The following is a 27,717-nucleotide window of genomic DNA, read 5'->3' as shown; positions in this document are numbered from 1 at the left end:
CAACAAATATTCTAAAGGAAACCGGATTTTCCTCTGACTGCGAGTAGAAAAGCAAGTAGCAGCATGAATCACAGCTTCCAAGAACTGTCAGAATAGGAATGCAGATTCTCTCTCCCCCCCCCCCCCCCCACACACACACTTTCCTCGCTGTCAATTTTAACGTGGTTATGTGGTTTAATAAAGTTTTTCTTGCCATCCACAGCAGCAACACTTATTAAATGTAATCGAGCAGCTACTAGCAGTTGTGTGGTTGGAGGTGAAAGTACGGTTTGGAACTAGTGTGCTAGTTTCAATGATAATTCATTAGCATCTCAGTAATTTTGCTTAAAATAAGTTTTCTGACCTAACTACAATGGATGATAAATTTCAGGTGAAAATAGTTGTGTTGTTAAAATACCGGCCTTCAGACTGTATTTTTTTTTCCAGCCCAGAAGCATTAAACATTTTGTGCTGCACTACAGCTTTGCGTGATGTTTCACAGATAATAAGATAAAGTTCCAGCCTTGAAGAGCTTGTGATCTAAATTTCACTGACATAGAAAATGAGGAAAATGACCTCAGAAAGGGGGACAAGGATTCAAATGAATGTGAGTCAGAGAATTAAACAAGTTGTAATTTCTAAGAACAGAATAAGGTAGATCAGCAAGGAAGAAGTTGAGAATTTAGAAACAAAAGACAGCATAAAACAAATCCAAATAGAGGATTTGAAGGAAAAGATGGAACACGTGTTGTAGTGCAGGATTTGCAGAGTGTAATAAAATCAGGAGAGTGGGTAGAAGCAAGATGAAGAGGAACTAAAAGGTGGTAGGAAACAGGACAGGAAAAAATATGTAGAAACTTAGAAATTATGTTGGTGGGTTTGTTTTTTCTGGGAAAAAGTAGAGAGGAGACAGGAAAAAGGTTGGAGAATGTGGTAGTTTGATTGCCTTGGCAGGAAAGCCAAGACACAAATTCTAGCAGTAAGACTCCCTTAGCCCCCAGCCCACCCTGAAATTTAGCTGTCAGTTTAGGTTGCTTTTAAAACGAGTGACAAAACAACAGGATCCCTGCCTAAAAACTCAGTCTCGGGTATTGGGGTTGCTTTGTCACCATCTGCCTTTGTATAAACTGGAGGACTTTTATCTGAGTTTGTGTTTTTGAGGTGGGGTTATAGAAGCATCTAACACCAAAGCTGATTGAGGCACTACTGCTTTATCGAAGTCAAAAAGGACCTAATTTTTTTTCCCATTAAAATAACTCCATGCAAACCAACCATAAATCTAATTTTCCACATAAAGGTAGTGCCAGCTGAACTAAAATAATTTGGAAAAGGAATTTCAGTTAATTTAATCTTGTTTGTGTTGCTGACATAAGAAATAAAAAATAATTTCCCATAAACTTATGTAGAATGTGCTTAAAATGTCACCCAGACGCTTTTCCTGCCCCATAGAGCATAGTTTGTCCTTCCTTAGCTATGTGTTATACTGGGATTTAATTCAGTTAATTGATTTCTAACATGAGCATATTCCATTGTAGAATGAAACGTACAGAAATACATAGAATGAATGTATAGAACAGTAGATCAATAGATAAGTGTTCAGGGCCAGGTGGGATGGGGCTCGGAGCAGCCTGGCTTTGAACTTGGTGATCTTTAAGGTCCCTTCTAACCCAAACCATTCTATGATAATGGCCTGCCTTTCTTCTTCCCACATTAGAATTGTCCAATAAAATATACATTTGGAGTGTATATATAGAAGTACATAGCACTGCGATCTGTATTAAGTGGGGAGCTGTTTTTGTGGAATGAAGTAGAGTCTTTGTGTATAAAAATATTGGTGTGTGGTTAGCTTCTGCTTAGGAGAGCTTGCTGAAATTCAACTTTGTCATCAGGAAGGGGAAGATGCTTGAGCCTTTCCCATGCTGTTGTATGCCATGTTCTCTGAGAGGTGTAAATTATGTTCTGAGGTAGATCACGTGTCCTGTTTGAACCATATTACGCAGGGTTAATATGGATATATTTTCTTTCCAGAAATTTGTCTGGTGTATTGATGTTCTGGAAGCAAATCTCCCCTGCAAAGCAATATAGAGTAAAAACTATGTTAATGCTTGGTAGGCAATGTTAGAACTGTAACTGCAGTGTTACCTTTAAGCCATTGCATTTGTCTTGCAGATTTGGACTAGGTAGAAGGTGGTACGTACCTCTGAAGTTCTCCTTCCTCCTTTATGTGGAATAAAGGAGTTGGGGTGTGAAGTTGTGGATGCTCTAGGGTAGGAATAATATGAAAGGAGAGGAAACGGGGAAGCAATCAAGGGCTCATCTCTCAAAGTTGTTTTGAATAGATTCATCTTTATAGAACTATGTTTTTTTGTTGTTGTTTTTCAGAAGACTGTGCCAAAAAAACTTTTGCTCAGATGACATCGCATTTGGACTACTAATGCTATCCACCCACTCTTCAAGACACAATGGATTTCTAGGTAATTTAAGTAAGTATGTAGATTTTATTGCTGTGAGAACAGTAATGCTTTAAACAGAACCATCTCTTTTCAACCTCAGGCAACGTAGACATTCCACTTCAATTTGAGATTGAAATTAATGTTGTGTGGGGCAAGAATAGACTTCAAATAAGCTTTTAATAAGCTTCCATCCTGTACACTGGAGCTTGGAATAAAACAATTGTACCTGAGCTGTTGTGGAAACCAGAAGGAAAAAAACAAAACACAAAGGCACCATCCTTAGCAATGCCATACACTAATGTGGCTCTGCTTATTTCAGGAGCCTGAGTAAATGTCTCTCCCAGGGATATGTTGCAGTCGATGAGCATTTGTGCTGCTATGCTTGCAGCTTGTTGGGGTCTTCTCTCACAGAGCTCTTGGCAAACTGGTGATGGACTTAATGCCCCATTAATATAAGAATGTATAGAAAGGAAAACAGTGCCTCTTAGTAGGTTCAAGAAGCAATCTCTCTGTTCAGGTGTCATCTTGGTTGTGAAAGGGTTGCACCCCTCACTTCCTTGATACAATGGTGTGTACTGTCTTTCTGAAGATGGGCCAGTGGTGCAAGATTTCTTCATATCTTATCATGCAGTAAGCTTACTGATTGCTTTGTATGTCCATGGGCACGCAAAGAGGCACACAAGAGACAGGGCAGATTGTCTGAGTTTCCTCTTCTGAGCAACAAAGGGTTTTTAACTTGATGTTTTATGATGATCACAGCTTTGGGCCCAGTAGCCTTCATGCATGTGTTTACGTGCTTTTTCTTTGTAACTGGGTATTACTGTTAATTTTTTTTCCAGGTGGCCCTATAAATAAATAAAAAAAAAAAAAAAGGGAAACAAAAAAAGAGACCTATTTAGATGTATCAGACTTCTTGCTGATCTTTCTCGAATGATTTTGTCTTACTGGCAGACTCCCTCCCTATATTCCTAGCAGTTTTTCGTTCATTGGAAATGGTTGGTGGTGCATGAAGGAAAGTGAATGGGGTTGTAGGCAGCAGCGCGTGTAGTTAATGACGCTTGACGCCTTCTAAGACCTTGCTTTTGTTTGCTTGTAATTTAGCAAGACTTAAATTAGTGAGCAGTAATTCTGTGCATTGTGTTTGCCTCAGTTCAGCCTTCACCAAAAGTCAGCCTGTGTCTGAGAATGAAATGGAGCAAGGGGGAGGATTAGTGTTTTCTTGACTCAAGCTGTGATGTTAATCTTACCACAGGAAAGATACAGGACCTGCATATGCCGAGGTTTTTAGAGAGAAATTGAGTTTTTAGGAGAAAACTAGAACTGTTATGCTGCAGTATCAGGCTATTTGTTTTGTGCCATTTAGATTTCTGAAAAATAGGTCTGTACCAGCTCAGTGACTTGCCTAAATATGTTTCATCTGCCCAAATCAGATGAAGTAGGTATGTTCCAAATCCTTTTAGTTATAACCAGGCAGAGGTACCAGAGCATGTTCTAGCTGGACTGAGAGAGGTAAAGAGGCCTAATTTGCTGCTCTCTGTTGTTATGTCAGGCACAAACACTGAGTAAGGAAGCTTTCTTCTGGGCTCTTCCTTAATGTCTGCCTGCAGCTCCCAACAGGTACGATAAGGAGGAGTGGTGGCATAATCAGAGCCAACCCATAGGAGATGGGAGATGTATTGCAGGGCAGTTAGTTATCTTGGTCATAATTACTGGGGCTGCTCTGCCTGTAACAGTGAAGAAAAATTGCAACTTGTTAAATAAAAATAAAAATTAGTAGGTTATAAAGAGGTAAAAATCTGAAAATGGTTTCTTGGTTCCTAACAGATTTAAGGAAAAAAAGGTATTGCTTCTGAACGAGCTAAGAGTTTATCCCAGTTTTACATTTGGATCAGAGAATTGACTTAAATTAATCAAACAGAGAAGTGGAGCTGCTGACCAAAGCAAAGCTGTGCCTTGGGTCAGGTAGAGAGGTATGAGGAGAGCGAGTTTGTCTAAAGGAATAAATTATGAAGCGGAACGTACAAGACAAGCAGGAGGCTTATAGTTCCACTTTCTTTTGCTGAAATTAGAAAGTATTTTGTGGAGGATGGTCCTAATGTTTCCTGTTCTTCCTTCTGTTTGTTAAAGGACTGTGCTGAGCATTTTTCAAATATTTTGGATTTTTGTGAAGTGACCCCAAAAATGTCTAGTGTTCATGAGTTACAGGATGACAGAATTTCTGTCCATTATAGGAATAAATGGGATGATTACTTCTGAGATTTTTATAGATGAAGAATGTAATATTTAATTCACTTTAAAATTTCATGTCTGCTTAATAGGGTTTAAAATCTCAACGGGATAGTTGTATCTACTGTTGATGAAAATTAGCATTAACTTATTTTTTTGTTGTTAAAAACAGAGGTACTTGCAAACTCTGTTCTTTGCTCTGAAGCACAGACCCATGCAGAAGGTGGCTTCTGAAATACATATAATAATATATATAATATATATATATTATATATATATATATATATATATAATATATATAATATATAAATACATATAATGCTGATCATGTAAAAAAAAGAACTTCAGTTTTATGTATGTGAGAAAGTTTGTATATATTTGGTGTTTGTTTTTTTTTTAGGTATTGCTTTAAAGAGATCTCATTGCCTTTTCATCTAAATTTCAGCAAATGCAGTGTGAAGTCCATTCTTTCATTTGCAAAAATCTTCTGGAAAGTTATTTGGATGCTGTATATTGAACATCAGTGAAACTAGGTGAGTCTCTGTGAATGTTTTGGTTATTTTAAGCAATGAATGAGTTAATTGTGTGAGACCAAATCCCGTTTATAACTTGCAATGCTAACATATGCTCTGTCATTTAACCTAAAATCTAGAAGATTAAATTATTAGATAAACAAATGACATAGCTCAGAAAAAGGAAGGCAGATTATGCAATATATTCCTGGATTTTCTCTTTGGCTGTGTATATGCCAAATATATTTGTAATAAAGTTCTTTTATAACATCAGTTGCTTGATTAGTTTTCCATAGCGTATTTGCCATGGTGTTCCTATGAACATGGCTGTTCTGTGATGATGTTTGGAACCAGAGTAATTTCAGCCTTAAGCTAAACAAATATTCCTGTATCATTAATCTTTTTTCTTTCTCAATTTATGTAGTTATTTGCCTCTGGACTTTGGGATTTGTTTGTATGATGGGAGCAAGCACAAGTTCATCTTTAGCCCTTTTAAATTGAGTTTGGACAAGTTGAATGACAGTGGTAGTGCTTACAGGGCCTGTCATAGTCTAAACTTCGTGAATTGCGAAGTGAAAAACAATACTGCCAACTCTGTCTGAAAGTTTGGAGATGTCAAATCTTAAGTTTGCACTTGCTCTATTTAATAGTACAGGTAATAGGAAGAAATAGACAAAAAATCTGAAAGAAATAGTTGGGAAACAAGAAAAGGAGTAAAATATTTAAAGGAAAGGGGCATAAAAAATGAAAGGGAAGAAAAGATGCATCAAGGTGAAGTGGTAGTAGATATCAAGTTTTATGTCTTCTGCTGAATTATGGAATAGGGGAGATAAAATCTATGTGGCAGTCAGCAGATTGCCATGCAGTGTGGCTTTTGTTTGTTTGCTTTTAACTGTGGTGAGGAGTTAAGAAAAGCTTACAGAATTCTTCCAGAGCCTGTACCCTCAAATATTCTGTTGTGTGAGATGGTGCCTTCTTCGATTAGTCTGTTTTGGAAAGGAGGATACAATTGAAGTCTAAGCATTACCATTTTGATTTAAGTTGTTAATACTGCTTTGGAGAGAAACTCTCAACTATTTCCCCTTATCCCCTACTGATGCAATATGTTTGAACTACATTCCTTTCCCAGGAAACTGATTTTTAAGTTCTGCTGCAGGTGCAAAGCGCTCTTCTATCTCTACTGGGAGCACACAGGCCTGAATCAATTATTAAATCCCTGGAAAACTTTGAGTGGCCTGTGCAATGGTGGTTTGCTTCTGGAGACCAGATGGAAATCTAATCCAAAGTAAACCCACTTGAACAGCTAGTGTCAGCATCTGCTGCTTTGATCTACTGATCCATTTCTACTGCTCCAGTTTATTTGCTAGTGGAGACAGCCAAATTTATTTACTTTGGTTATTTGTGAGTACCTGAGGGCAACGAACATCTCTGTGTGTCTATTTTCCAAATCCAGTTACAAGTTTCAGTGCGTTGGTACTGAACAACACAACCTCCACAGATTTCCTTCACTGCCTCTGTGAATACAATCTGTCAAGGAAATAGAAAAATGGAGTCACTTAATGAAGTGGGAAATGAACCTGTACGGAGTATACTACTTGATTTGCTGTGATTTAAACAATTAACTGTAAGATACGTCTAGTGCAACTTGATTTTTAACTAGATCCTTCTTGCTATTTGAGATGGCAGTCTCTAAGCAGTACTAATTTTAGCATCTTCAGTAATGATCTGGAAGAGAAGGTTCTAAGTCTTTGCTAATAAAATATGGTGATACTAATTTGGGAGGTGTTGAGAACTTGAGAGTGCAGAGAAGACTTTAAGAGGGCAAGAATCAAACATACTGAGACATGTTTAGGTAGATAGAAGTAGTGTAGTCTGATGATTCTGTGAAAGAAAACCTTGAAGAGTGGCAAAAGAGAAAAATGCAGATGGAAGCCCAGAGAGTTTAGAGAATCATGCAAATATAGTGAGTGTAGTCCCGAATAGTTGATACGGTTTGGTGTTGAATATAGTAGATAGTACAGGAGACTAATAGTTCTGATGTAAGTACCTTTGAGCACTCATTTGAAATTCTTTAAAGCTTAAATGTAAGTACTGGGACAGAACTTGAATTTCTGAAAATACCAATAAGAGCTGAGTTTGAGGAATTACATTTTTTTTCCCGCACACCCGATCTTGAAAGTTCTTATCTGAAATGTGGCAGCAGCAAACTTAAAGAAGCTTGGCTTAAGAATTCTACGGTTGTATTGTTTTTTGTCTTTCATTAGACATGATCTTAAAATATTTTTGAAAGCACTGAGAGAGTGGAAATGGTTGGAAGTTTTGTTGTGAATGTGAATTTCTCTGCAAGCTCTAAAAAGTCTTCATTTAAAAAAATTCCTGATATTTGAAGTGTAATATTGTCATCATAATCATCAACTTCATATACAATTAAGTAGACTGGGCTCAATGTTTTGCAGACCATTGTAATTTATGGGAAGAGGAATTTGTTGGTCTGCTACTGCTGCTTCTCTGCTGAACCTCAGAAGGTGAATCAGTGGATTTTCCAAGCTCCACTTACTAAGCACAACCTCTGAAAGTTTCTGCGTGTGTCAGTAGCATTTCACAAAGAAAGCACATGTTTCTACTGCTCAGAGAATGAACAAAGAATTTCAATAAACAAAATATCTGCATAATATGACTGGGCTATAGAAACACAGAAGGCTAAAAATGGTCAAATGTAACAGTGCTACTTCAAATTACAATGATTTTCCCTCTGGTGTTAATTGTACTTTCAGAAATGTAGTTGTGTTGAGTACTCTGACATTTGAATATTTAAGCAAACATGTTCTTCCTTTATTTCTATGTGTATAAGGAAAGATGAGAGTAAAATTAGATTAGAGTTGACTTTATACACTTTTTCTGTTGCCACATTACTGTTACTTACTTCATGCAGTACTATTCTTTCTTTTTATAATGTACTGTCTTCCCTGCCTGAACAAGTCCTCTTATTGACTGATGTTGTTGGCTGATGTTCCATTTCCTTTTGGTTCTTGTTTAAATCTTCCAAGGTGGCTAAAGGATGCCTTAACCTATATCTGAAAAGTGGTTACAGATTGTTTTGCAAAGGGCTTCTAGGGACAAGACAAATCCAAGGCAGGAAGACTCTTCTAGTTGTCAGTTAAGACAACAGTTGACATTTCAGCTAACGTGCTGCAGACACTTCCTCTGTGCACCAATTGTAAGGCTTTTTTAATTTTTTTTATTTTTATTTTTTCCTCTTTCCTGTTAAGGCACTTGTTGCATATGTAATATGAAGGACGTGTCCTGTATCGCAGGTTTTGCAAGCACTGTAATTCCAGTTGAGCCTGGATCGTTATACTGAAAGTTCTCTAGACAAACTGTAGTGCTTTGTGTGATGAGATGAAGGAGAGTACTGCAGTGCAGGTGTCTGGAATTCATAACTATAGCATGGAATTCTTGTTTAATGTGTAAACTTGCTCTTTCTATAACAGGTAGTTGTACTGGCGAGGAAATACTGAAGGACCCACCAGCAGACAACAGAATTCTAGAAAAAGTAAGTCTTAACTTCTGTTAAATCTTTTTAATCTTAGAAATATAACAGAAAGTTTGCTAATGCAGACGTGGGGGGAGAGAGGGAGCTGCAGAGAGGAGAAGCTGCTAGTTTGTTTTTTTGTTTTGACTTGGAATGTCCTTCAGTGTTTGAACAGAAAAATGTTCCTACTCTCTCATTTTATGGTAACATGAATGTGAATTTTCAGTTCCTCTTTCTTTTCTAAGGCGGTTTCCTATGAAGTGCACTGCCTACTCCATTCCTCGGGCAGTGAAGCAGTCTACTCTTCACAAACGCTTTACAGAATGATTTAGTTGTGCATGAGTCACGCATGCTGGGAAATCTAAGCATCAGAAGCACTTGCACAGCTGCACAGATCGAGGATTGTGCAATCAACTTGGAAAAAAAAAGTGCCCATCACAAGATAATTCTAAAGTGGTTTATTTACATGCTTGCATTTCTGCATGAGATGAGCATGTTTTAGATTGAGTACTGGTAGCTTTCTACAACACCCGCCGTTTGTTCTTGCATGTTGCTGTTTTCAACTGTACTTCTATTTGTTGTTTTTTTATATGTGTCCTCTTGGCTCACTTGCACTTGTAAGAGTTACAAATAGTCGGTCTTGGTGTAAGTCATTCTTTCAAAAAACTTTCTTAGCTTCATATTATTCATCTGGATGAATAATCATATATATATGTATACATACTGATGATCATCTTAAAAATGTCACAGTTCGTGATAATTGTGTTGCTTGACAGATAGATTGATAACTACCTAGCAACGTGCCAGGTGTAGCTACTCCTCTGCTTTGCATTTTGCATGAGTTTCCCATTGACTCCAAAGCTGAGTTCAGGGTTTGTTTTTATATCCAGAAGCTCTTCATGAGTCTGGATCAGTGCATGTGTACAAACCTCATTCTGCCTGCAATATGATGTGGCGCAGTTTGCCATGTGAGATAGAGCAATGCATGCAAGAAGAAAATGTTTCATCTAAAATACAGAGCAGGCTTCTCAAGTAGTAACAACAAAGCTTATTTCTCTGTGCACAAGTTTGAATCTCACATCTCCTAATTTTGTTCTCTGGTTGCATTTTAACGCATGAGGTAGGTCAGAATGAACTGGCATTGTTGCCAAAAGATGTGTCTAACCTGGTGATTCACTGCTTCCCCTTGCCCTGTGCCAACATTGCTTTTGAGCAGCTGTATGGTGAAACGAAGTTAGCTGATTTAGCTGAATGAAACATTGTTTGGGTTACTTTTAGGCTGGTCCAGCTTTAGGCTGTGTTGGCTTTGTGATCGCAGACAGCAATGCTAGCAGAAGAGGGAATTTTAATGGAGTTGTGGAAATGAGTGTCCATAATAACTTTCGTTTTAAAAAAAAAAAAAAAAAAAAGGAGGGTCACATTATCTTGAAGACTTTCAGCTTTACCGAGCAATTTGGTAAAGGTGATTAGGAATACATTTAGTTATGAAGTCACTAGTATCTGTAGCCATGCCATTACCTGCATGGCCGATGTATATCCTATTCCTGCTACCTTACGTGTAGTAATTTTCACTTGCAGACTAAGATTGAGGAGGTACTTAGTGTGTTTATCCCACATCCTAGGTGAGTGCCCTATGCAGCTGCTAGCAATAAGTCTTTGTCTCCTATAAGTAAATAAAATAATTGAGTTCATTTTGTTGTGCTGTCTAGCGTGGCATGAGAGTTAGCCACAACCCCTTCCATCCCTTCTTAATATGTGTGTAACTGAGAAGTAGTGAGATATTTCTGGATGTGGTAGATCATGGAATCTTTGAGGATTAAGTTGTTGGGTTGATACGAAAGAGCTGGTTGTCCCTTAAAAAGGTAAGGTGAGTTGTAAATCAAGAAAAACTGACATGAGATTCATAGCTATATCTTTAAAATTTCTTCTAAATAGACTGTAAAGGCATTGGGTGCAGAAATAACTTGCATAATTTAAATTCTTACTGACTGTCTTGGCCATCTGTTGACTTCTTTGATCTCTAAAGATTTTAGAGTGCAGTAGTGATAACAGCAAGAAACGTTTATTTTTCTTCAGATTAGTCTGATTCTTCATGTAAAATTATGCGTGTTCATTTGGGTTATAAAGAAGTGTTAAATCTTCCTTGGGTTGATTTTTCTTGGCCTAGGGTAGAATTTTGGAAAGGTTCATTTGTGTGCATTTCAGCAACTGCTTTAAACTGCCCTGCCCTGTCTACCTTGCAGCAGAGACATGCGCTGTTAATAAAAGTCTGGCACTTAAGCTGCTCACCAAACCTGTAGGTTTGTGGGTTTTCAGCAAGATTAATTATAGTGGGCAGGTAAATGCGTTGGTTTTGTTGCAGTAATAATAATTGTAAGGTCTCATTTTCTACCTTTTAAACATGGATTTCTATCAAAACAGCAGAAATGTTTTATGGAATTGAAGAATTTAATTTACAGTTTATTTCTTTGAATGTGTAATAATTACAGCTGTTGAATTTGATAACAGATTTTTGCTAGGACAGTTCACAAAAAGTAGTTTATTTTCTATATGTACGCATTTTTTCCTGTTATTGGGGTAGAAGAAAAAAAGTTTAACATTTGATCTGTCCCATTTCTTAGTTTAGTAATAAAACATTTAATTTTCTCTTCGGTTAGATTTCATAGTATTCTTATTATTATTTCTCCTCTGTGAGAAATGTGACAAACCATTTTAGACAAATTGTTGTTCAAACTAGCATCTGAATGTGTTTGATACGAAACACTTAAAATTGCTAATGTGTCATAATTACGTACACTTGTAATTGGGTGCAACATCTCAAAGTGGTGACTTGGGGATAGACGACTTGGTACTGAATTTTAAACTTTTTTTCTTTAAATTTCTGCTAATTTTGAGAAACCAGCAAGTGAAAATAATTTTTTGTCAGGTAATTTTATTCTGTATAAAATATTTTGTACTTAGCACAAAGTTTTATGGGGTAATTAACAGTATTCAGTAGGGATTTCAGCTTTTGAGCGTAGGGGAGGTATTTTTACCCCTTTCAACTTATGGGAAGAAAAAATAAAAGAAAGAAACCTGTCAATTGCATACATCCTCTCTTTTATTTAAGAGGATGGAGGAAGAACGTGGGATTTTTTGTTCATTGTGAAATATACCAAGTTTAGTTCCCTCATGTGAGCATGAATAACAGAATGTCAAGATTTTTGTACAATCTAGAGCACTTTTTCCTCTGCACAGTGAACACAAATTTGGAATCTGTTCTTGAGCTGACTGCCGGCTGTTCCTGCCCAGAATCCCGTTAAAGTAAACAGCTTTTCAGGGGCATGACAATTTTCAGTTTTGAATCGTCTCATTAACAGGTTAGCTTCTCTTGGTTAAAACTTGTGCTGAGAAATACTGTTTTTTGTTAAGTACTGTTGAAGGAGGCATTAGTTATATTTTTTCAGACAGTCCTGATTATGAGCTAGGTTGTATTTTCAATATGCAAACACGGTGTGTACTCTCAAGACTTCACCTGGTTCCCTGTTACAGACCCAGCAGTGGCAGTCTCAGTTAAGAGGTTCCTGCTGCCCTTTGTACTGTTCCACAGCTGTGCCAATTTTCAAAGGTACAGGAAGCCACGGTTTTTAAACAGAACATAATAATAAAGGTATTTAAAACTGTGAGTGTGGTTATGTGTTTTTTTTAAAGCACATCATCTCACAAATCTGCTGCACTGTGGCCAGAGCTGAAGTCCAGGAAGAGTGACAAGAAGCAGGGAGGAGCCTTATAAACAAAAACTGGTGCAAGTGGAATCGTAACATGTAGCTGCAGTCCTCCTCTTGTACAGACTAGTTGCACAGGATTTGCAAGCATTATTTCTGTCACGCTTGCATGGCTTTGTTATTGAAGGAAAGGAATCTCCAGTAAGGATCTGTGAGTACAAAGCACTGAGAAAAATATCTTAAATGAGAGTATGGAAGAGTATTGACCCGATAGCCAGGTGCTTAAGGACGGGACAAGAGGCAATGGGCACACAGTGAATCTCCAGTTGTAGTTAATTTGGTTAATTCAGATCCTAGAGGGCAAAGATAATACAGGCAACCTGGAAAGAGATGGAAAAAGACTGAGAAGTGCTTGAGTGCCAGAAGAGGCCTTCATTACCCCCTGTCAATGAGCAGTTTTGTCTGAAGCCTGGCAACTTGCTGAGCTCTTCCCCAGCTGCTGCAGGGAGCTGAAAGGGCAGGCTGCTCGCTGGGGCGGGTAACCAGGTTCAGGCAAGAGCCCAGATTGTCAGGCAAGTTCGTGACAAGGAGTCAGGTCTAAGGACAGGCTGGGAAGTCAAATTGATGCGTCAGAGTCTAAACCAAGATTAGAGAGCTGCACTGTGTCGAAGAGCTGGCCTGGAGCACAAAACTCCTGACAGGGCAAGGAGCTGCGTGCCAATCTCCGTGCTGAGGACGGGGAAGGAGAGGCAGACTCCAGAGGAGAGAGGTGGAAGGGTGGCCCCAGAACAGCTGGTCAAGGGGAGATCTGCCCAAAGGGTCTGAACAGAGAAATGGGAGATGGGTATTTCCTCTAAGCATGAGCTGGAGGGATGGGAGTTGCAAACTGTATTCAGGCCCAAGTTAGAGAGCAAAGAGTTCTCCCAGTAGCAGGACAGGCTAACGTGGGAGGAATGCAGAAGAGAATTGCTTTTTCCTCTGACCCTTATCATTCGTGTTTCTGTGAGGATGGTACTTAGGATGTCTTTTAAACAGACTTCTTAATCTGACGTGACAAACTTTATCTGAGAACCTCATTTTACCTCCCTGTTTGCTATGTTGCCTCCCAGTGATGGTGATCTGCAGGCTCTTCCAGCTGTTGCTTTCTGCGGGGGCTATGCACAAACGGGTCGATGGGCAAACAGTATGCAGCCATCCAGGTGCCATCGTAGCTGGGCTAATTGTGATACCTCTAACTACTGCCACAGTGGACCTGCCAGGCAGTTCATGTCTGCTTGGAGCTGTCCTTCCTCCTGAAAATCTCACAGGAACAGACTTGAAATAGGAGGAATTACTGTAATAGTGGCACCCCACACCACCAGGCAGCCATCCTACTGCTCTTTCTTCATTGTATCACACACGGATGTGTTTTTATCTTCTGCAAAATAGACCTAAGCAAGCTTGCACTATTGAAAGGCCAGCTGGAAGGAAATGATGTGGATGTCTGTAGTAGATGCAGCACTCTCCTGCTCTGGTTTCCTGTGGAGCAGGTAAAGATACATGTTTGCTGGTAAAGCATGTTTATCTACAAGAAATGACATTTGATATGCCTCAGCTCTTCTGCACAAGTGCAGACCAACACTGCAGTTGGATTGTTTAGCATGATAGATGAATATATCACTGTTCCCAGCTGTTGGAATAATGTTTTCAGCTGCAAAGTTTGGACAGCATTTCTTGGAATTCCTTTCAGCCCCATCGTCTCACTTTGCTTTACTTTTGTTATTTTAAGGTAGAAAATGAGAGAGATACATCAGTTTCAGACTGTAACATTTTAACATTTTGATTAACGAGAAGAGGGGAGGGATCAATCACTTGGAATCATGTAAGCACAGAATGGTTTGGGTTGGAAGGGGCCTTAAAGCCCACCCAGTTCCAACCCCCCTGCCATGGGCGGGGACACCTCCTACCAGACCAGGTTGCTCCAAGCCCCATTCAACCTGTTCAGTTTAAAACCATCCCTCCTTGTTGTATCACTACACCCCCTGACAGAGTCTCTCCCTAACTGTCCTGTAGGCCCCCTTTAGGTACTGGAAGGCTGTTACAGGGTCTCCCCAGAGCTGTCTTTGCTCCAGGCTGAACAACTCCAGCGCCCTCAGCCTGTCTGAGTGTAGGAGTGATGCTCCATCCCTCTGATCATCCTAGTGGCCCTCCTCTGGACTCATTCTAACGTTTCCATGTCCTTCTTGTGCTGAGGGCCCCAGATCTGAACACAGTGCTGCAGGTGGGGTCTCACAAGAGTGGAACAGAGGGACCTTGCCCTGCTGGCCATGCTCCTTCTGATGCAGTCCAGGGTACGGCTGGCTTCCTAGGCTGCAAGCACACGTTGTCAGCTCACGTTGAGCTTCTCATCAATGAACACCCCCAAGTCTTTCTCCTCAGGGCTGCTCTCAATTCATTCTCTTCCCAGCCTGCATTTGTGCTTGGGATTGCCCTGGTCCAGACACAGGACCTCGCACTTGGCCTTTCTCCAGCCTGTCCAGGTCCCTCTGGATGCCATCCCTTTCCTCCTGAGTGTCAACTGCACCACACAGCTTGGTGTCATTGGCGAACTTGCTGAGGGTGCACTCAATCCCACTGTCCATGTCACTGACAAAGATATTAAATAGTGCTGTTTGCATTCCCCTGATGTGCTTTCTGGTGGTGTTTTCTACCATTGCAAGCAAAGAAGACCTATCTCGAAACGTGCCAACTGGTTCAGTTAGGCCAAACATGATCAGGTTAGAGATCAGGTTGTGCTTCAGCTCTCCTGCTCTCTCCTGAAGTCCATGTGTACAACAGAGGAATACAAAGCAAATACTTCCCCTTTTCCTCTCTGCCTCTTTATCCAAAAAAAAGAAAAGGCTAAAGAGAAAACTGGTTGGGCTGGAGGGAAAAACAGGAAGAAAAGAACAAAGTGCAAAGCATGAGTGATAGCAATGCGTTATTCTGGGCGTGAGGTATGGTTCTCTGCTTGTCCACTGTGATAGGATGTCCCACTAGAGTAAAACCCAGGAAGTCTGTAGTCCAAATGAACAGAAATAAATACTCCTTTGCTCCTGAAAAGGAGCATCAAGAAGGTTTATAATTATCTTCAGAATCAGTTTAATGACTAGGTTCTTGGTGATATGCTGGTGTTGGGAGGAAGGTACTGACTCGCTGTGGTCTTGCTGCTCCTTGGCTTGCTTACTGCACTCTGTTACTGGGGAGTTCTGGGGCATCGGGTGCTGTGGAGGTGCTGACCGCTGTCCTGTGATTTTGATTCTTTAAACAAGATCTCTAAAGTTAATCCTCGGTGATTATAATCACTAGTTTGTTCCCCTGGCAAAATAGGATTATGGCACAGAGATCAGGTTGTATTAAGGATGTTAATCTGCTTCAGCTTGCAGACAGTGCGTTGTTGGAAAACTGAATTGTTTCCTATATTTTCCTATATAATTCCTAATTAATTTGCATTACTTCTGTCTGAGGGCTGCAATCTGTGAAGTCATGAAAACATTACTTATAAAAAAAATCAAGACAGTTATATAAAAACTTGTTTGCAATATAAGGACAATATTGATTCCTTCTCAAAAATATTTAGCTAAGTTACTGTTAAAATGAAGTCCTGGAGACATCAAGGCTTCAGTCACTGACTGTACAGAAAATGAAGTAGAGACACTGGCTGTTGTCTCACCTATTTTCTAGTCCTGACAAAATATGTCATGAGCAAGACTGTAGTGTAATTTCGCATTTTATTCAATCTTTGAACTCGTTTCTAAGATTTAGTATTGTCAGTGTGCAAAGCAGCCTTGATGACAAAATTGGACTGCAGTTACTGAAATTCCTTCAGTCTATAACACAGAACGTTTTATCAGGTGATGCAAACTTTTCACTGTTACCTGCGGTTGGATTGTGGCTTTTTATCCCAGGACTTACTCAGAACCACGTTTCTTTGGCCACCCAATAACTCCGTGCTTCTCTGTGACTGATAAGTCAGCATAGCCTAGAGGTTGCAGCATTGCTAGCTTTTGTGATTTTGCTGCAGATTGAGCAATGTTGTGTATTAATAATTTGTATATCCATGGCAGCAGCTGAAGCTTTTGATTGAGGAACTTAGCTTTCTTAAAAATAGTAAGTTTCTAGCCTTTGTCATTGCAGAAAAGTTTGAAAACTTGTGCCAAATGTGTACGAGAGATAGAAACAAATGCAAATAATTCATGATATTAAAAAAACCCTCATGATTTGTGGAGACAGACTTGTGACCTTTGAACACTTGTGGCTCCCAGTGCTGTTGTGTAGGCGTCTAGACCTTTCTGCTAGCTCTCACATGCATACCATTTCGACTGAGTTAGAGATCTGTGCGGTTTTGGTTACAAAACCTTTTCCACTGTGATTAGCTTTCCTTTTGGTCTGGTTTAAGCTTGCCTATGTTCTTTTATAACATAAACATATTCATTTCCTCCTCATCTTGAAATCCCTTTTTGAAATATCCTTAAAAACTTCCTTTTTTTTTTTCATTTTGCTTTAGACATTAACAAATACGGTTCTGTGCTTAAGGTCTGTGGTGTTTATCCTAAGTGTTTAATTGAGATTTAAAAAAAAAAAGAAATACACCTCTACATACTGCGGAGATGAGATTTAAAATTTTCCTCATTAGAGCTCTGTTAGGAGCTGGGCGAGAGTTGGCAGAGTTCTTCAACTCAAAGCAGTTTAAAAACACAGGTTTCATGTTGCAGTCCCTGTAACCTAGCCTTCCTGGGACTCTTTGTCACCGTTAATGTTTGCACTTGTCAAATGGAACAAAACAGAAGAGGAGAGGAGCCTGCAAGCACCTAAAAAAGTAGGTCAATGGGCCAGCAGGTTATTTGGCCAGAAAAGAGCAAGTGGCTTCATTGAATCATGCTGTAATTGTTTTTCTCTTTTTGGCAGATTGGTCTGCTGTGCTTTAACTTCCTATGTTAATGTTTACATCTCTGTTTTAACCACTTAAGTGCCTCTGTTACCTCCAGGGGAAGGAGAAATTAAATTTTTCTAATCAAATACTTTTTTAAAAAAGAGAGAGGAAAAAAGTAGAGATAATTCTGATGTTTTCAGTAACATTAATGAATTTAAGAGTAGCATAAGCTTAGTTTTAGAAGCCATCTTCTTTTTTAAAAATTTAATTCATTTTATAATAACATTTGTAGAAAATGGTACAGATATATTGTATAGTGAATATATGGGCACAGAGAAATGAGATAATGATGGGAGAAAAAGCTGATTTCAGGTGACTTAGACATGTAGAAAGTAGCATGGTTCAAGGGAAGAAGTGTATAAAAATACATTTAATTGAAAAGTAATCATATAAAGAAGTCAGGAGTGACAGATTATTTAAACTGGAGGTGAGTTTTTTATGGAAATACTCCATTTGTGAGGTAAGTTGGGAATAAATTTTTGAAAGGATTTTTGAACTGGGTTTTCAAAGAAGGGGTTAATGGCTGTGTCTGAGGCAGTAGCAATAATGCAGCTGGGCAACTTTGCTAGTCATCAGCAGCATTCTGCACATTCTGGAGTCCTGAGAGTCACAGTTTTGGAGACAAGAAGACATCACTGAGAAAGCCAGTGGAAACCCAAGTAAGAGTTTCAGCAAATAGGATGTTTAAATAATGTTATATAGAAATTATTTGAGGGTGGCATATGGAAGCAAAGATGTAGATGGTGTTGTTGATACCACATTTAAAAGTAAAAATGAAATCAAGATTAAAGATTGGCATAAAATGACAGCTTGAAGCAGAGATTAAATTATTTAAGGATATAGTGCTTAACAAAGAAAGAGCTTTAAGGCAAGGTGAATTCTGATAGTGAAATATTTGGCGTGTTTTTAATAGGCAGGATATTGCATTTATAAATTACTCATGTTGGAATTATTATTTCTCTTTTATTTAAAACATATTTATAAAATTTACTAATTTTAAACCCTCCTTTTTGATTTTTTTTACAGTTCATAATTTAATGCTTTTCTGCAGAAGAGGATACATTTAACTCCACATAATTCTTCAGAAGAAACAGCATTTCACCCCTGAAACTTCTACTTACAAGTCCCAGAGTGTAAAAGGTAAAATTGTATTGTAATTAATAAAGTTCCTATGGCTTTCTGTCATCAACACTGAAGGACTAAATAGCAGTGGTAAAGAAGTGTTTTATATTCTGCAGAAAATGACTGAATTTGATTCTTATACATAGTCCTTGATTTCTGTACTGTTTGCATTAAAGTTGCCTGATTTCATTGGATTTATTTCTGCAGTCTTATCCACTGACATGCATAACCACTGAGGATATGTAGCCTTTTGCAACTTTGGATGCAAAGAGAAAATGATCAGACCTTAAAAAGAGAGAAAAAATGCACTACAGGTGCATTTCGTATAGTCTATCAGGTCCTTCAACTGTCTTGGGTACGAAATCTATCTGGGTCACCAATTCTGACATAGGATCTGTATACAGTAACAAGCGAATGATATTGTTGAATTCTAGAAATTGAGGAGTGCTTTGTTAAAGTGGAGAATATTGATTCTTAAATTCTGATTCTGCATAATGAATACATCAGTTATGTCAAAGATTAAAGGTTTTTTTTTGTGTGTGTTTAGTTACACACAGATTTTTCTTTTGCATATTAGTGGAACTGTATATCATTTAGCATATGGAATTTCATATTATTCCTGATCCCTGTAATGTTAGTTCCCAAATTTGTTGAAAAATTAACACAGAGATGAAAATGTAGTTAGTGCCTATCTGTATTAGTGTACATTGTACAAGCTTTATAAAAACAAGGTTCTAATTGGCTTTTTGATTCAAAACTTAATTCTCTGCCACTAATGATAGTTTCCTCGTACTGCTGAGCAACCTAACCTCTCTGTTGATTGCTTTTGACAAGAATTTGAACAAACAATTCTCCGTAATTTATTTTTATCCTGCTATTTCTGGCTGTTTTTCAAATGGTACAGCTTAGTGACTTTATAAACCACGGCCAACTAATCTGAGGAATTTAACTTGTGGGAATGGCCAGTGCAATTGCAGTGTTGAAGTACTGGAGTGAAGGTATGGTTTACTTCCAGTGTCTCTGGAGAATAAAGGCAAGACAAAGCTGGGCCTTATTAGTTGAAGAAGTGGGTAAGGGGGCTCAAGGGGGCTTGTGGGGATCTTGGGCAAAATAGCACGCACACCCTGTGATGCACCTTGGGATTGTGCTACAGCCCAGCTTTCCCATTTACTTCCCTATGTCACTCACTTCTGAAGCTTTGTGGAGAAAAAAAAAAAAAAAGCTCATCTTGTGAATCAAACATTCTTAGTATGTGGCTGTTGTAGAACATGAGACAGTTTGGTTGGAACATAAGCTTTCTTCCTCAGTTTCCCTATCTATTCAAAAATTGGGGTAAGATTTTCTTGGAACATTTTGCAGGCTGTCTGGACCTTGGAGTAGCAGCTGCCATATTTCTTGTGGTATTAACACTGCAAGTTCCGCTGGATTTGGCACTTCCAGAAACAAACAAATCTTTCCTTCCCAGAAACTATGAGTCATTGAAGTAGCTAAAACCACCTCCTTTGAAATAAATGTAATGCCTTTATAATATTAGGTTTATAACATATTAAAAACTCCTGAAGATCTGCAAATTTAGCTCTTATATAAAACTTTTTGCTGCACACAGTTGTTCCTTAATGGCTGACAATGTTCCAGTCCTGCTGTTCCCCGAGCAGCCTCTGACAGCTGACTTTTTATTATCAGAGGGAGAGGTTTAATTGTATTACCTTTGGCTTTTGGCCTTTCCATATATCTGTGCAATTTTATAATTTTTGGGTATCTCGGAATAGGTACTAGTTGAATTAAATACTTATTTTAATTTTAAATCCCTTCTCTCACTGTTAATGTTTAATCCACATTCTTTATTCAAAACAACATACACACTTTGAAAAAAAAAAAAGGCAAGCAAAAACCTCCTACTGAAGCTTTGTAATGAATAAAAGACTGCTTTAAGGAATGGCCAGGTTAGCTATGAATTTAGCTCGGTATAAGGATCACTTTCTAATAGGTATCATCTTGTAATTTCACGTCTAATATAAAAATGTGCTCAAAAAGAAATTATAGTAAGAAATAAATAACAGCTGTAAAATACTATTTCCCAAATGCTTTCTGTTTGCACAATTTCCAGATGGAATGTATTACTAACTAGGAGGTTATCTTACATCTGTTCAACCTTCAAAATCATGTAAATCTTCTAGATAAAATCATTGAAATAACAATAAAAAGCTGTATCTGAATTTACAGTCAGAAAAAGGGTTCTATTGGCTTAGTTCAAATTTGTTCATTGTGGCACTTAAGCTCTGTCATGTAAAATAAAATATTAAAGTCCAGGTTATAAAGGTAATGTAGGCTATATTAAAGAAGGTGGGAGTGCAGAGCAGATGGTTGGAATAGAGGGGAAGATTAAAAGCAGTTTATAGAGCAAATAAAAACTTTGGTATGCTCTACTGAAATACACGTTTGTTCCTCCAGAGTCATATTTTGATTTTTTTCCTCTCTTACAGGCAAACGTACAAATGTCTACCACAAGACTAAAGTGTGATATGTTATGTTTTTTACCATAAGCACCCATAAAATGAGCTCCATTGCAGACAGGTATGTTAAGAGACACTGTGAGTTTGGGGGGAATTTCTGTTCAATGTTTTCTGTAACAGTTGTATTATTCGAGTTAATATATAGAGAACAGTAATTTATACAAAAACAAGGAATGAGTTTTTTGCGACCTTGATACAGTTATTTTTATAATCTTTAGATTCATTTAGAGTCATGGGAAATAATGTTTTTATTGTTTGAGATGAATCTTAAAATGTATGACTTTTCAGACATGGAACAGCATCTGTGCAAGTTGAGTTGATTTTTTCTGTTTACTTGATTTTTATTTTTTTTAAAGTACTTCAATATTTGATTAAGGAAAACAAATACACTTAAACGATTAGTGATGCTGCAGATGACAGTAAAGTGACCTGCTAACCTATTTCAAGGGAAAAGTAATAGCTGAGCCATGGTTTCTGCTTGATTCCTTACACTGGACTTTCTTAGGAGCTCAGGTGATACTAGGTCCTTAATATGCTGGTTTTGAGACTTCAGGAAATGGAACTTGAATAAAACTTACAGAAAGTCAACCCCATTCTGAATAAATAACATTAAAAATGTACAGTAAACCTTTTAAAATGTTTATCTGACTTTTCATTTTTTGGTGAAGTTTGTTGATTTTCACTGAAACCTCAGCCAATTGAATATAAGAATTCCTTCTGAAAGCTTACGTTTATGCAGTGATATAGAAAATAGTTACTTCCTAACATCACCACTGACTGTACTGTATGATTGCTTGATGATTTATCAGTTACAAATCAGAGAGATGAAATAAGCTTGTTAGATGGACTTGCCTCAAGGGAAGGAAATACTATGTTGGAAAATTAGCCTGATGTTAATGGGTGGACACGCAGCAGTCAGTAAGAGGACAGAACTAAACAGGCTGAAAGCAGGCAGAAGAAATGGGACAAATAAAATGTGAACAGTAGTTTTAGAAAACAGAATGGTTTTGCCTTGACTTTTAAAAGGAAATCAAACAAAGATATTGTATGAAGTATGTTAAGGCATCTTGAAAGGAAAAAGTGTTCTGATTTTGGTATTTTAGGACCTCTTTAGCAGTAGAGTGGCAATTGTCAAGTTGAGTTAAAAATAAATGATACTTGGTTAGGAACCAAATATAATGAATAATTACTGGTACTGTTTAGAGTCAATTGCATATTTCTAATATCACTTGCATGGATGAAGTATAGCATATTTCACAGCCCTCTTCCATTATTGATACTTCATTACTTAAGAAAAATGTACTTTCTTACTGTAAATTATTGTAATATTTGTAATAGGAGTTGTGAATAATTAGAGGTAACAAACTATTTTTGTTCTCTGATGTTTTCAAAAGGATAAGGTAATGCAAATAATCAAAAAGATGGAAAAATAGAATTAAATAGTGCTCAATTAAGGGTTTGCATAGGGTTGTGAGTTATCATGAGAAGCCTGAAAATAATTTGGGTCATGTCAGAAATGTACATCTTTTTTTCTTTAGTAAATGTCCTACAAGAAGAACTTGTAGGTGTCTTGGTTTCAGGTTATTGCTGATGGTCCTTGTGAGACATCACAGTAAAACAGTTCTTCAGTTTCTTGATGTAGATGAATGAGTGATGAATATGGAAGTCTTTTTTTTTTTTCTTCCTTGTTGTGTTTGCACTCCAGAAGAGAGAGATTTTACCCTCTCGCATTTATTTCTTTCTTTATCTTTCAGAAATGATGGAAGCATTTTTGATGGGCTGGTGGAAGAAGATGACAAAGATAAAGCAAAAAGGTAATTTTTTAGCTTACCTACGCTAAGAAATGTTGTATACTTGGACCAACCAAGAAGATTTCTAAACAGAATAAAAATGTGATTATTGTGTAATCAACCATATTATTTAACAGCATTCTCTTACTGTTATTCTCTAGATATGTTGTGTATTTGTAATTGTGGTTCAGTTATTTGTATCTTTGTTTAAGGGAGCTTTATTCTGAAAGCTCAGGTGCACCCCTCCATGAATGAAGAAACCATTCTTCAAAAACTGGTGTCTGTGATTTCGAGTAGGTGTTCCTGTGTCAGTTCTCACGGCAGAGATTCTGAAGGGGTTGTTTCCATCAGGAACCTGGCAGTAGAATGTGTCTTATTTTAAGTACGTGTCATAGTTGCTGTAAAACATTTTCTCTTTTGTTTTTCAGAGTGTCTAGAAACAAGTCTGAAAAGAAACGTCGAGATCAGTTTAATGTACTTATCAAAGAGCTGGGTTCCATGCTTCCAGGCAATGCTCGGAAGATGGATAAATCCACTGTACTGCAGAAGAGCATTGACTTTTTACGGAAGCACAAAGGTAATTGTAACAAGAAGAAAAGTATTTCCAAGTTGTTAAAAATGTTTATGATATTCACTTGGTACATAAAAACATTAACAATTCTGCAGTTCCTTTAAGGAAATTGTCAAAAAATGTAAAGGGTTCTTGAATAAAGATATTCTTAAGAGTATAATTTAGGTAGCAGAGCTGTAACTGTTTTTGACGGTATTTTGCAGAATCAGTGTGTACTTGTTTGTTTGTTTTTATCCCATAGTTGTCAAACAAGTCTGTTTCATAAAGAGAAGCATGCATTTTTGAAGTAACCTTGAAGTTGTTATGTTCACATGGAGACCTTTAGAATACAGCTGCTTTACAAGGTGCAGGTTGTAAATGTTGTTGTCTCCAGCAAGCTTTATTGGGCTAGGTTGTTTCATGAGAGAGTGTGCCACACAATGGGAATACAGACCTGGAACATAGGCTTTTTCCTCTACCTAGAACATTGAGGGGGGAAAAAGGGGAAAAAAAGAACTACACAGAAAATCTGTAAATGCTTTAAGCTGAACATTCTGATTTTTAAGACATATCCATTGATACATAAGCCAACGAGTGTGTGTTTTGTAAACTTGAACACTAAATGTCAAAACTAGGAATATCTTTGAACATCTTCGCTATGTTTTTGTTGTGAACATCTTCTCTATGTTTTGGTTGTTTGCATCAGCTGATGGTTGGATATACTGAGATATGCTGTACTGAAGTTCATTATAGATTCTTATTTCTGTTATCAAAAACTTCTACCAAGCCTACACTGTTTATGGCTGATATTTCTGTATGTGAAAAATTCCTATTCCTGCTCCTACACTTGGTCTTAATATGGCACCCTGTGGTTCACACTGCCAGAAACAAGATTAAAATTCAAGAAAACAAGCTCTTTTGCTAGTTAACCCATTTCTCTGAGGAATTTATAAGCATGTATACTAACTAGAAAGCAGCAGGGACAAAATAAGCTACCATTAGGTTAAAAAACACAATAGATGAAGCTAGTTTAGGCAGGGCTAAGTGTGTGAATGGGTAAGTGATTATCAACAGTATGTTTGTCGGTTTAAGGTATGTTACAGTATGGTAAATATTTTTCCATGCCTGAATATGTCTCTTCGATTAGTATTATGGTCACGTTTCAAGTGGCACCAGATGTGTACTGAATAGTGCCATTAGAAGGGTAAACATAATAATTAAAATGGAAAGGGAAGTGGAATAATTTGTGCAAGTATTCATAAGTTGGTTGATTTTTTTTTTCCAAATAAATGCTGATTATGCTGGTTTAGTTCCATGAGATAAGTTTTTCTCATAACAAATAGAAAAGTAGTATGAAAGCTCCTTTCCTGTAAAGGTTCTGTAGGCTCTAAAGTCTTCATAAAAGTTTGTTCTGTTTCAAAATGACTTTATCTTGTATTAGTGATTCCCTGTAATATAAAGTATAGAATGAACACAGCTGCCAGCCAGCAGCACCAGTTGTAACTCTGTCTTTGAAGGGCTTTCTTATTTTCATTGTTTGGTTGCTGTCTTTTATGTAGTTTTGCTTGGTTGTTTCTGGTTTTGAGGATAAAAGGGAAAAAAAAAGAAAAAAAAAAAAAACAACAGCACTGGAGATGAATGCTTTTTAAAGCCTGGAGCTTTTGTCCTTTACCTGATGGGACAGAACATAGCTTTGTGTGACTGCACATTGCACATTAAGGTCTCTGACTACAAGTGCATACCAGAATCGCTCTGCACTTTTTTAGATTAAAATATTTGGGACAAAATCTTGGCAGAGGTCAGAAGCTCTCCTTGCCTCCTGAGGCTCTTGGATCTGTTTGTTACATTAAAATAGAGTGACCCTAGCAGCGAATAAATTTTTGAGCAATGATTAGCTGCTCTACTGTTGAAAATCCTACTGTGTTCAGCCACCAGGTTTTGATTAACTGTGTTGCTTCTGGTTCTTTCTGGACCATTTCCACTTTGGCTGAGCTTGGTACAGTGGAAACAGGTCCAGATGAACTATGTTATCTGCTTATTGGCCAGAGTGGATTCTATTTCTTATTGTAAAAACCAACAGGATAAGCACTCTCAAATTATATTACTGAGAGCTTCTCACTTGGCAATTCAGCTTTGAGTCCTGCACCTTGCTTTGAATTGCTAAACAAAATTGTGAAAATGCTGAAATACTGAAAAATCTGGCTTATTATGATTACAGCTAGTAGATTTCTATTCATACAGCCCACCGATAAATGCTACAGTTCTTGGCCCAGCAGGCAGTTTCTTTTGAGGACGCTCAGTACTAATGCCAAGTTGCTACAGATCCACGATCTGAAGGCTGAGTGAGTTGAAGGTGTGCAGGTTTGGTTGGGCTCCTGTCTTTGATGCCTGGCTCAGGAATGTGGCCTCAGTCTCATTCATCTTTTAGCACAACGTTCTGCCATCATTTTAAATCATTTCTCTAAAGGTACCAACTGAATGTTCTTTTCCGGGTTGCTTTCACTCTGTTTTCCAATATTATCCTTATTGCTCTCTGGGAAATGAAAAAGAATGCCCATAGCTGTGGTGAGATCATTCAGAACAGTTTGTTAAAAGCATAAACTTAAGCTTTTCTTCAGCGTAAATTGTCTGCTGTGGAAACCAAACTGATTTTTTTTAGTTCTGCACTGGGTTGGCTATATGGTCCAGAATAAGCCAAGAAATCGTGCTTTTCCAGTTCTAAAATGAAGATTTTCTGTTTTGTGGACAGAATGCATTAAGCTCCTTGGATTTCACCTCTGTGGTGATGGCAGAGCTTTTTATTTTGATGTTCTTTGACTTCCCACTCGCAGTGAAATGTATTTGTTCAGATGGAAAATTTAGGTTTGGGGTTATATTGAGATTTTGTTTATTCTCTAGACCACTCTTACTGCTTTATGATACCATTTCAGAATGAATAGCAAAGGCCTGATGAAGTTATGCATTTTGTGAAATGTGATTGTTGAATATTCAGGTCCTTCTTACTTGCCAGTCTTTTTAATTCCTCCTTGCAGCTTTCAATTTGTTGCCAGTTCCCTGTATAATATATATATAATAATATATTAGTTCCCTGCATAACATATAATAATAATTCCTTGTTGTTCCCTCTTCTTTTAATTGAGTATAAGGCTCTTCATGAAGTTTTGCCCAGTTTGAGAAACAAAATTCTGAAATTTTCCAGCCTTTTGCATATTTAAGTCAATTCCAGGTTTTCTGTCATGTGAATTTCCAAGTTTTGAGCCATGTGAATTAATAAAATAGCTTATGAACTTCCTACAGGTTTCTCCATTTGAAATCAAAAGCATAAAGACACATTTTTGTTCTTCTGATTCATCTAAATGCTCGATTCACGTTTACTCGTTCAAGGTTGTTTTTACAACCAGTGCCTCTGTAATGCCCCTGTTAGTCATCAGCACTTAGGTACTACGCAGTTTTGCTTCTTGTTGTTCCAGTTATCATTTGAAAAAGAAGCATTAGCTTTCACAACTCAGGGTCTAATTTTGCTCAGCAGCCTTTGCATCTCTCATTTACGTATGGAAAGTTAATCTATACATTTCTCTTAAGTGTTACTTAAGAGAAGACTTAAGACTGAGGGGGAACCTTACTATTACAAATATTTGAAGGTAGGGTGTCAAGAGGATGGGGCCAGACTCTTTTCAGTGGTGCCCAGTAACAGGACAAAAGGCAATGGGCACAAACTGAAGCCTGGGAGGTTCCAGCTGAATATGAGGGAGCACTGCTCTACTGTGAGGGTGACAGGGCACTGGGACACGTTGCCCAGAGAGGCTGTGGAGTCTCCTCTGGGGATATTCAAAACCTGCCTGGATGCCATCCTGTGCAACATGCTCTAGGTGACCCATCTTGGTAGGAGGGTTGGACCAGATGATCTGCAGAGGTCCCTTCCAACCTCAACCATCCTGTTACAGGAATCTCCATTCATTTCCAGATTTGTCTCTGTGTACAAATCAGAGTTGTAGTGATTCTGGAGTGGAGTCTGTCATACAGCTTGTAAAAGTCTTTGTTCCAAACCTACTCTTTTTTAATGTAACCTTATATCCTTATAAACAGCAGAAAAAGGTGGGAAGAAGAGAAGGGGCTGACAATTTTTGGTGTAAAGGTTAGAATGACCAGAATTGGATAAGATAGTTGGGTATTGGGCGTTTAATGACCTTAACTGATGGGTAAATCCTTATACTCTGTATTTGTTTGATTGTAGAAATTACTGCACAATCAGATGCCAGTGAGATTCGACAGGACTGGAAACCGACATTCCTTAGTAATGAAGAGTTCACACAGTTAATGTTAGAGGTACATTATTTCTGTTTTCTTGGAAGTAGAATGTTTCCTGAAAGGGAATGATTCCATGA

The 27,717-nt window shown here is 37.9% G+C and overlaps 1 protein-coding gene across 12 annotated transcripts in view; it reads left to right on the top strand.

Annotated features, from left to right (window-relative positions):
- Positions 1–27,717, top strand: part of CLOCK (clock circadian regulator) — a 60,922-nt gene that overhangs the window by 7,049 nt on the left and 26,156 nt on the right. For 2 of the 12 annotated variants that reach the window (XM_068680348.1, XM_068680359.1), the window contains exons 2-9: positions 2,362–2,462; positions 5,059–5,191; positions 8,662–8,723; positions 18,384–18,497; positions 20,963–21,053; positions 22,747–22,806; positions 23,211–23,359; positions 27,567–27,658. In XM_068680348.1, the coding sequence (XP_068536449.1) occupies positions 21,007–21,053; positions 22,747–22,806; positions 23,211–23,359; positions 27,567–27,658 (348 nt within the window). In that variant the 5' untranslated portion in view covers positions 2,362–2,462; positions 5,059–5,191; positions 8,662–8,723; positions 18,384–18,497; positions 20,963–21,006. Of the gene's footprint in view, positions 1–567; positions 587–2,361; positions 2,463–5,058; positions 5,192–8,661; positions 8,724–17,224; positions 17,244–18,383; positions 18,498–20,962; positions 21,054–22,746; positions 22,807–23,210; positions 23,360–27,566; positions 27,659–27,717 lie in introns of those variants that run through there. The other 10 variants (XM_068680351.1, XM_068680357.1, XM_068680354.1 and 7 more) reach the window with 10 other exon arrangements.

Source organism: Anas acuta, chromosome 4 (assembly GCF_963932015.1).
Source record: "Anas acuta chromosome 4, bAnaAcu1.1, whole genome shotgun sequence".
In the NCBI taxonomy this organism is placed as follows: domain Eukaryota; kingdom Metazoa; phylum Chordata; class Aves; order Anseriformes; family Anatidae; genus Anas; species Anas acuta.
The sequence above is the reverse complement of the archived record's forward strand: the minus strand, read 5'-3'. Positions and strand labels throughout refer to the sequence as shown.